At 35.9% G+C, this 10,652-nt stretch overlaps 1 protein-coding gene across 1 annotated transcript; it reads right to left on the bottom strand.

The window, feature by feature from the left end:
• Positions 1 to 248: 248 nt before the first annotated feature.
• On the bottom strand, positions 249 to 2,476 carry LOC124358627 (otoferlin). The gene has a single exon (XM_046810928.1). It carries the CDS (start codon positions 2,404 to 2,406, stop codon positions 442 to 444), a length of 1,965 nt encoding a protein of 654 aa, XP_046666884.1. The 5' UTR covers positions 2,407 to 2,476; the 3' UTR covers positions 249 to 441.
• Positions 2,477 to 10,652: the final 8,176 nt, after the last annotated feature.

Genomic DNA, 10,652 nt, shown 5'->3' on the forward strand with positions numbered 1-10,652 from the left:
CTTTAAAAATTCCTCATTTTAAAAATAGTTCGAAAAAAATAGAAAAACTCTGCTACATTCTAAATGACATGTATAATAACGTAGTATATTTGTATCACCACCTGCCAATCACCCTGCAGAGTTCTCAAGAAAATTATAGCTGCCTATCTGGTTTTTATATTTACTCTATTGCGAACTGTCCATGTGGAAGAGATAGAATTGCAATAAATTCTGGAACGTATTGAGATGAACTGTATTAGTGTATAAATATTTATTAGTAAATAATTTAACATTTTTGTACCATCAAAATAAGAACAGGTAATATAATACAAAACAATTCAACTATCTACTAATGATACATTAAGTAATAATAATACTGTATATTACTTATTTAATAGATATGGCCCATATACTAAGAGAAATTCATAAGATTGGAATTTGTCGTTGGTGCCAGTAGATCTGCTATTTTGCACCCAAGAGTTTTTTCATTACAAACATCGGAATGGAATATACACCAACCAATACAAAAAGAGTGGATGCACAGATCAGAAGACCAAATATAAATTTCTTTCTGTGAACTTTACATATTAGATGAGTAAGTATACGAAAAGGAGCAAGCCAAAATTTAGTCCTGAACTCCGGCCTCATAGGAGGCGGTAATGCCATTGGCTCTGATCTTCCCATTCCTGCAGGTCTTGCAAGAGCCTCTTCGTCTGTCATTAAATGAAATTCGGCTTCGAGAAACCCGCCATATGTTGGGGTTTTATCTGTTTTTTCTCTTATGAAGGGCCACCATCCTCTCATGCGTTTAACTTTAAACAAATCTACACCCTGAAAAGGAGTAAGGGGCGTGCGCAATTTACACGTTTTTACCGATCTTGCCCCACGTGGCATTTTATTCAGTTCAATTACCATGTCCCCTATAAAATCGTCTGACGATAACCTGTCTCTGTCCCACACCTGTAGATGCAGCAGCGGAGGCACCTTTACCTCTGTTGTTGCCAGATCCCAAACACGTTTCTTGTAAAACATCATCACTTTTTCAGATCTATAATATTGAAACTGAAATATAAATCTCCAGTTGAAATTGCCTTCCCCATTTATTGAGTTATAATGGACATCCGTCATTTGAACATCGTTGGAATCCCACAGCCACCCTTTAACAAATATGTCAGTGCTTTTTCTGCCGACGAAGTAAGAATCGTCAACCAATGGTACTTGAGATGTATTCAAAATGACTACTCTAAGTTCGTATGATTGTGGTTTACGAGGAGTGATGTTTATTGGAAGAGGTATTTGGCCCATTGATAAGTCGAACAAGTCCACCCACAGCTCCAGTTTCCCTTGCTCTAGTCCTGGTTTTTCTCTCTTGAACAAAGATCGAGTTTCAACGTGTTCAGTAACTAAATGTTTACCTATCACTGGCAGTTCGTGCCAATGGTGTAGTGCCTTCAATGCCAACCTTTCCTTCGTTTCCTCTGCATTCTCAGATACATCGGTTATTACGAACTCCTTGCAGGCGACGAGTACACTTTTACTATAGTACTGAGGTAATGGTAGATTATAGGTGTTGCACAGCCTTTCAAGTATTTCAGTAGGTTTTTCCACATCTCTCCAACTATTGCAGCCTGATGTAGAATATTTTGATGCTAAACCACACGTGCCTCTGTGTTTGCTGTAGAAACGATTCTCCAAGTCTATGATAGTTTCACCAATCAAATCATGTTTGGTGAGTCTGTCCCAATCCATTACACGTATTGCCAGCATGGTGTCCACAGGAAACGTTGCGGCAATTTCAAGGCATCTCCCAAATACAGGATTTAGTTGATTGGGTACGTAGTTAAGTTTATCCGAGACTACATTTGAGGGAGTTGCAACTTCAATGTATGGATCTGCTTTACCATTAGGGTCTGCGGGGTGCAGATCAAAAGCTTTTACACAGTAAACACGAACCAACAGCTTTACTCTGTCACTTAACTCATTTTGTTTCAGCACTCCCATTGTTGGATCTTCCCCTCGTGGTGTAACCACATTGTCTTGAACTGGCCACCGGTATAAACTAATAAGCACTTTTAATTTAGCTACTTCTCTTTCAAATTCGGCAGTTTTCCGCGTGATAATAAACGTTCTAAGTACATCGTTAAACCCACCATATTCTTTTTGATCCTCCAGTTTATTTGTATATTTTGCCAAGATTCCTGAAAAATACTTATACCACCAATCATGATCTTCGTCGTTTTTATCGTCATCTAGTATTTTTTCGACTTTCTTTTCAACAGTATATAAAAATGATTTTAGATAAATTAACCATGATTTTAACGATCTAAAAAATGCAACAGGTGATTTCATAAATCTTTTTTGTTGGCTTATTAAACTAGAGGCACGACTATACTCATCAATCTCTATTAGTGGGATCAGATCAGGCATTGAATCTCGAGATAGTGATCGCCTAGCTTCTGCACGATCTACAAGAGACTTACGATGGGCTGTCAGATCATCCCACCCCCCCCCACCCCCCCCCCCCCCCACCCCCCCCCCCCCCCACCCCCCCCCCCCCCCACCCCCCCCCCCCCCCACCCCCCCCCCCCCCCACCCCCCCCCCAAATATCCAAAGTGTGAAGAGGTTTTTGCATTATTTTGAGTTGTTTTTCAAATATACCAGTGAAGCTGTAGGCTCGATTAACAATGCCTGTGAAATGTGATAGAAAATTGCCTAAATTACTGAGTTCATATCACTTTAATCAGGAAAACTTTGCATGCACTTTTCAAAATTGACAGTTATGTAGGTTATTGTTATTTTAGAGAGAAAAATATAATATTACTAGCTGTTTTCCATGGTTTGGCACGCTTTTCGGAAGCTTTGCTAGCAGATGAGCATTTCTGGTTGAAGTGAATTATATTTCCAACGCCGATGTACAGTTTACCTAGTTGTCAAGATCAAGAAAATCTGTCAAAAGTATATGTTTATAGCCATTGTACACTTACATGTACTTGATTATAAAGTGGTATAACATTCAAGCTTTAGGTTCAACAAGAAATTTATTTTTAAGACAAATATACATAAAAACTTAGCGCCTTCAAATATTGTTTGGCTATTTAATATACGTAATTGTCTCGAAATTGCGGTTCACAATGTGCAGGAGCTTTGACTACTTTTATATTTTGCAGCGCCGTATATATATATATATATATATATATATATATATATATATATATATATATATATATTATATATATTACAACAATTACTGAGATGTTTTAAACTCTTTTCAGTCACTCAATTGTTTTTAATATTGATTTAAGATATTAACACACAATTATGGAAACTTTAGTACGGAACTAGGAGATAAGAGAGATGTTCTAAAATTTAATATGTTGTATGATTAAGTAATGTTGCGGTTGCTCCAAACGGCACTATTCCAAGGTCTCGATGTGCAAATCCATTGCCTCACATAAGTAATATTTGTGCATTGTAATACTTCTTTATTGAACTTCTTAATAAATTATACAGAGTTATATAAAACCATATTGCGTGTGTCCTGTGAAGTCATCGATAATTTTTCACGTTTTGTAGACCTCTCTCTTCTACTCTGTGCCCAGTACTAAATCAATTACAAAATTAAATTATGCATCATATTTTTTTGCGATTGCCGAAAAGTTACGGTCGAAGAAGGCGAGGTGGTGTCTCATAATAATAATACAGGACCGCAAGAAAACTTTTCCATTAAGTTGTGAGAAAGCGTGCGTGCTTAGGTCTGAATTATGGGGAGGAACACGCACATGTTAAATTGATAATTGTCACAAATTGTTACAGTTACGGTGCAATCATATTTGTATTAAAAGTTATGTTACAAAATCTTAAATTTATCAATTTTAATACTCATTTCATTCAATAAATTATTTTAGTAATACTTTCGTAAAATTGTTATTCGTAACAAATCTACAGTTATGACCAGAAAACGATAACATGATAGCATTTGGAAGCTTGCTCATGAAACCACACTCTAATAGAAGAAAACAAGAGCTAAACAAATTATTAACTCCAGCTAGAAGAATTTAAATTTACAAAAACTAATTAATATTTGACAGTACGACACATAGTACTCATCAAGGTCGTAGCCAGCGAGGAGGTCCAAGGGTCCAAAATCCCTAGATTTTTAATTTTATAACATTTCTTTTAGCAAACGTTTATTATCATTAAATAATTCAGTATTACTGACATGTAATGCTGATAGGTCGTTCTCTAGATTAAACGGGTCAAGAATTCTTTAAGGAAAAAAATGGAGAATGACCGGTTTTCTGCACTTGTCTCACTTTCTGTCCACTATGGAAAAATATCAGTCGTCTTGAATCCCCCCCCCCCAAAAAAAAGGATTTTGGGCCAACTTCTTGGTGCTCGTAAAATCCAGAAGAAATGTCTGAGGGAATTGCGTTTATCACTGACAGTTTTTTATTCACTGAGGATCTTAAAATTAGCCGTTATGTAAAATGTGCGATTTGCACTTTGTTAACATGAATTTTAAAAATAATTGTCTCAATCTGAAAAAAATTGATAAATATGTATTAAACCATTTATAAGGCCAGGACGAATGTACAAATTATTTCTGATGATTGATCACCGTGAGCACAAAATCACTAGATGATGATTGGTGATGATGACCATTGCCGGGGAATGCTAATCGAATATGCCTACCAGGAAGGACGTGTGGGAGGCGAGAAGCTATAGATTTGTCACCAAGTCGCCGTCAGCGCTTGACTGATTGTGGGGGCGAGGCGCGTGTCGTGGTCGCGGCGTGTGCATGCTACCGACGTCGTCAACGCCGCCACGCGTACCCACGCCGCCTACTATTGCAAACTGCAGTAACATCAACATATCTAGTCTACACTGATCAACAAACTGATCAAACAATTGAAATATAATGAAATTAAACATATTGGACAAACTGGCATAAATACAAACTTTGGAAAGAAATAAAATGTCTATAATAAAATCAAATTTCGCTGTGTACTTATTAGAAACTGACCATAACTACACACATGTTGAAAAGAACAGGGACATTTTGGATATCGAAAGGAAATGAGTAAAGTTACACACAAAAGGAGAATTACATATATATCTAAATCATAATAAAGATCCTCATAACATTTGAAATAGCAAGCAATTTGAAAAATAAAACAAACCCAATTTAAAAAAAAATTAAAATATTAAATACAGATTACTAATCAAAATTACAACTGTGTCATATAAAATTAATATCTGTTTAAATGGCCCACATTTATATATTTAGTTGTTTATTATTTCTCGGCTCTCTAACCGAGAGATAAAGGGTTCAAATCCCGGGGAGGTCCAATCATGTACTCTTTGATATAAACACCAGTGCACTTCGAAGCAGGCATAGCTGACGCTAAGGCTGAAATGAGATTAAAAAAATTATTTAGAGGCCAATGTACATTGATGATGGTTAAATACCGAAATACGTGTATGGCAATAAAAACATTTAAAAAAAGGGTTTTAGTTGACTTCTCATTATACTAGTGAAATTAAAGTTGCAATTTGTTCATTAAATAACAAGTCTTAATTTAGTAATAGCGATCACAAGAAATCGTAAGAAAATACCAAAACCAGTCAAAATTAATTAAAATTTTATTATGGGATTATTGCACCTTATGATTGGTCCTTGAAAGTAATGTAGATATTTGTAAAATGGACAAGACCTGTGTATTTATTTCGCGCTTCACACTTTAATAAATGTTATTTCTTATTTCACTATTCAAACTGAAAATACATTATTTTATATGCTGGGTCGTTAATTATAAAGTAAATGAAAATAACTTTATATATGTTAATCAATCAATGAATGTTTACGGGCGGTCAACTCAGGACTCGAGGATATTGCGTACCCTGACAGTGTGACATCGAAATCTAGCAGTTAGAAAGTTCAACAGCACTGCAAACCGGTGACGAGTACTTACCGTGCCGTCCTAAGGAAATCTACCATCTTTGTACCAAGTGCCAAATACAATAAAAAGTTCCCTAAGTACAAGAGCGTAGTGAGGAAAAAATTGGGGGGTCGGTCCAGAAAACTGATATTTTCCCGTAAGGGCCCATTTCGTTCCTTAAAAAGTTCTTGACCCGTTTCTTTGTTGAGAACGATCCTTCAGCAGTACATGTCAGTAATACTGAATTCCTTAAATAATAATAATCGTTTACTAAAAAAGTAATTGAAAAATTGGACATTGGGGGGAGGGAGTCCGGACCCCTTGGACTCCCTCGCTGGCTACGTCCTTGCACAACTAGTACAAGGAAGTCAGTCAAAAATCAAGTGCTCCATAGTTTGGTCTTGATCATTGCATTGTGTATGACACGGATTATTCCTCGAATTACCCCCCCCCCATCTATGTCGTGTAATTAACTTCACAATCTGAAAAGACTAAAATATCTGCGTACTAGGATGCCAGAGCCTATGGGAAGATGAATAAACGAGTAGAAGCTTATTTAATCGTAAATCCTGGCGTCACTATCCATCTACAGGCGTATTCAGTGTGTGGAATTATTATAGCTCGTAGAAGTAGAAAATAGTTAAATGCAATAAATATTACAAAACCTGAATCTAAATCAATTACACCACCATGCTAACGTTGATAAAGAGCTAATTAACATTGTAACAGCTGTAATAATAAAAGTAGCTGTTTTCTTCGATAGAACTTAGGGACACTAACATTTCTTTCAATAAAAAGTTGTAGTTGTAGTATGACCAACACATTTGTCTATGTTACTCTCCTATTTTAAAAACGAATGAAACATCATTAAATAGTTTTTTTTTTTCAAATGAATTAAGGAATTACGATTGCCCTGAAAAAAAAAAAAAAAACGGTAGGTCACCATAAAGGGGTGCAAATTAGATTTAATTTACTTTTGGTTGTGGAGGTAAAATTATAGAATCATTTTCAAGAAAAGACAGGCATTCTAAGATGGTAACGTCATCATACAAAAGTGAGATTTCAAAATTGTTCATTTAAGACTAATAGCCTATTCTTTTTGGAGCAAAAATATACCAACTTTTGCAAGCAAAGAGTATTGTTCGATCTATAGGTACAGTTTTTAGTGATCGAAATTCGTTGATTTCTCTTGAAGTGTTTCCGATGAAAACTCGTCCAAATTTAAAATAAAAATTGAAGTTAAAATGAATACATTTCTAAAACATCAAACAACACAGGAAATACGTTATAGTATCAATCATAAATCTAATTAAAATAAACCTAATAAGAATAACCATGCACAGCATCATACTGCTCCCATAAAATTTTTAAGAACCGCTGGGTCATGTCAGGGCAGAATTTAAATCGATATGTTATACCGAAGCGATAAATATGGGAGTGGTGTGTCCCCTGCAAGCAATCGAAATATGGAGATAGCGACAGTTTGGGTACATATTTGATAAATACCGCTCAGCAATGTTTTATGTGGGGGTGGTTTGTGCGGTTTGCCCGGTGGCGTTTAGACGACCCTTGGGACTTGACTGCGGTTGTTAAGATTTCTTTGTCGTAAACAAAATAAAAACTGTCCAATTCCGATGATCGTGGCGTTTTCTGGAATGTACCAAAATTTGCTAAAAATGTTTCTCTAAAACCTAATCAGGTACTTTGGTTTTATCCGGAGGCCACTGTTTTAGATGAGTTTTCTGGACTGCATTAAAATGTGCTAAACATTTTCTTTAGATCTTAATCCGGTACTTTGATACTATCCGGACACCACTATTTGTAGAAGTGTTTTTCTGGACTGCACTAAAGTTTGCTAAGAATGTTTCCTTAAAACTTAATCCGGTACTTTGGAGGCCACAATTATAAGAAATGTATTTCTGGACTGCACCAAAAGTTGCTAAAACGTTTCTTTAAAACTTAATTCGTTACTTTGTTATTATTTAGATGCCACTATTTTCAGAAGAGTTTTTCTTACTGGGGAGCTAAAAGACTGAATTATTTAAACTAAGAGACTATTTAACTTACTATGAAAACTAATGTTATTATGACGATAGGTTCTTGTTTTTTGCCTCCCAAAAGTAAAGCGATGATGTTGTTAGCTGATTCCACACTGGAAGAAGTCCTCTCTTCAAAATTCCTAGGAATACATCTTGATCGAGGGTTGACTTGGAATGAACACATCAATCATGTTTGCGCAAAAATTTCCTCAGGCATTTATGTCTTGAGATCCTTAGCAAAATACTGCCCAAGTCAGGTACTGATAACGGCGTATTATGGCTTAATTTACCCCCATTTGTCTTACGGAGTGGTCCTGTGGGGAGCGTGCGCAAGCTCTCAGTTTCAGAGAGCATTCAAACTCCAAAAAAAAGCTATTCGAATAATTGCAAAAATAAAATTCAGAGAGTCGTGCAGGCAAGCTTTTAAGGAATTGCAGTTGTTAACTCTCCCATGTCTGTACATTTTAGAAACCACTTTGTTTTGTATGTATAAGTGTGCCTTAACCAGAGGCCGGGACATACATACGCATTAGACACGAGGTAGAGAATTACTACGAACTGCAAGCCCAGAACAGAACACCTGCCCTCACAGGCAGGTGTTAATTTTATTAACAGACTGCCAAATTCAATAAAAACATTCCTAACACCCAAGGCGTTCAAAAGGCGCCTTAAACACCTCTTGGTGTCACGAGCATTTTATAATGCAGGGGAGTTTTTAGCATTTAACTGGGAGACCGCCCAATTACACGACTGATTCTGCTGTTTAAAGTGGGATATATTGGCGAAGGATGAACGGTGCATAAGTGTAAAATTGTATGTGTGAATGAGAATTTTGTGGCATGAATGTAAGAAATTTTAGATTAAAATTTGTGACGTTTGCTATACATTGTAATATTGTCGCTGCAATAAAGCTGATTTGATTTGATTTGATGTCGGCGAGAAGGCCACTCTGTTCCTATCTGCTACTTGTTATTACGCTAAATAAGGCTATTTAACGAACGCTTACGTGATCTGAGCTTGAATTTAGGTACGGTCTCGAGGGATGCTTTTCTTTTTTTCGCCAGAAATGCGAGTACCTCAGTACGTGCCAGATCGACAAAAAAAAAAGAAAAAAAACATTCCTCGAGATCACGTAAGCGCTCGTAAAGGTTACCTTTAATTTTGGTATTACTAGTTACGTATTTATGATGACCTAATCTAAACCCACTTATATCGCGTAATAACAAGTAACAGATAGTGACAGAGTGGCCTACTTCTCGCCGACATCGCTTCCTTTCTGGAGGCAGGAAACAAGAACCGATCGTCATAATGACATCTTATTTTCACAGTAATTCAAAACTCTTCTTTCTAATAATGTAATTTTTTAGGTCCCCGGTACGAAAATAGTGAGCTCCGGATAATACCAAAAGTACCCTTATCCATACATGAACTTAACTACGTCAATTTAACTACTTGTAGACATTTATGACATTTTGAAATGCCATTTTTATGAATAATACAGTACAAGGCCATACAGAAATACAAAGATGGGAGTAGAGATGGGTATTACAATATTAGATGAAAGTTTAATTTTATCAGTTCACGTTTTATTCTTCCTTCAGAGCTTCAAAAGGACGTTAGACGTTGAATTGTTAAATATCTCCATACCGCAAAGCAAACAGATAGGTAACAGGTCGTCATAAAAAGAGGCAAGCCACTAAATTCGAAGTTCTCTCATTTGAATCTATGCAAGATTCTTTGACTATCGACATCTATCTTTGGAGTACAGCTATTAAAAGGGGTTGATGTGGAACTCTAGACTAGAACCATATATAACACGCATTAGGCTCAAATGATTACAGTTCGTCAACGTGCGAAATCCTTTGACCAAACAGAATTCGAACTCGCGGCCCTCAGGTAATCAGGTAAAAGACACTAACCACTCAGCTATCTATCATTCACGGTTTGCTCCACCAACATCGAATGTGTCATTCTTGTCTAGAAAGTGGCTTCAGTTAACACATATTGAAGTGATAGGTATCACAATGAAGGTGTCACAGGAAGTGAGATAAGGTACTAGTGAAGCTTTTTCTCAGTGAAAATTGCCTTCAAGAGAGATAATAAATAATTTCGTTTTCACATTCAACAGTGGTGACACAGCTGACACAGCATCGTGAGAGGTTAAGAATCAATGATACAGCCTAAAAACATGAGTATAAAAACAAAAAGAGATATCATACCGTAATCAGCCGATGTACACAATGAACTAATCTTCTGCAGTTTTAAATAAACAAACCAGTTTTAAGTAGGTCTATTATAATTTTAAAAATATATAGAAAATTTAAATCTCACCTTGGGTAGACTCATTAAAGTTGAAATTGCTCACACATAGTAACTGAGTATGTTCTATAACACTTTGCATTGCCTACGTTGTTATTACTAAAGAAGAAACCTGGTCCCTTTAACTTAAACTCCAAATATGGTCAAACGTTTAGAAATTTTCGTACATCTTAGTATACATTTTCAGACAAAACAAAAATGTGAATAAATATTTACAATATTATATAAATATTAATTGAACAGCGAAACAAAACTCTCATTGCGGTAGCAAGTAATTAACACCTGATGTTTTTTTTTTCGATTTTCCAAGCAGTAAAAAATAAAAACTGTTAAACACGATTTTAATAAATTATCAAAGTTTCAAACAGAAAGAAA

Source organism: Homalodisca vitripennis, chromosome 3 (genome assembly GCF_021130785.1).
Source record: "Homalodisca vitripennis isolate AUS2020 chromosome 3, UT_GWSS_2.1, whole genome shotgun sequence".
Classification (NCBI taxonomy): Eukaryota; Metazoa; Arthropoda; class Insecta; order Hemiptera; family Cicadellidae; genus Homalodisca; species Homalodisca vitripennis.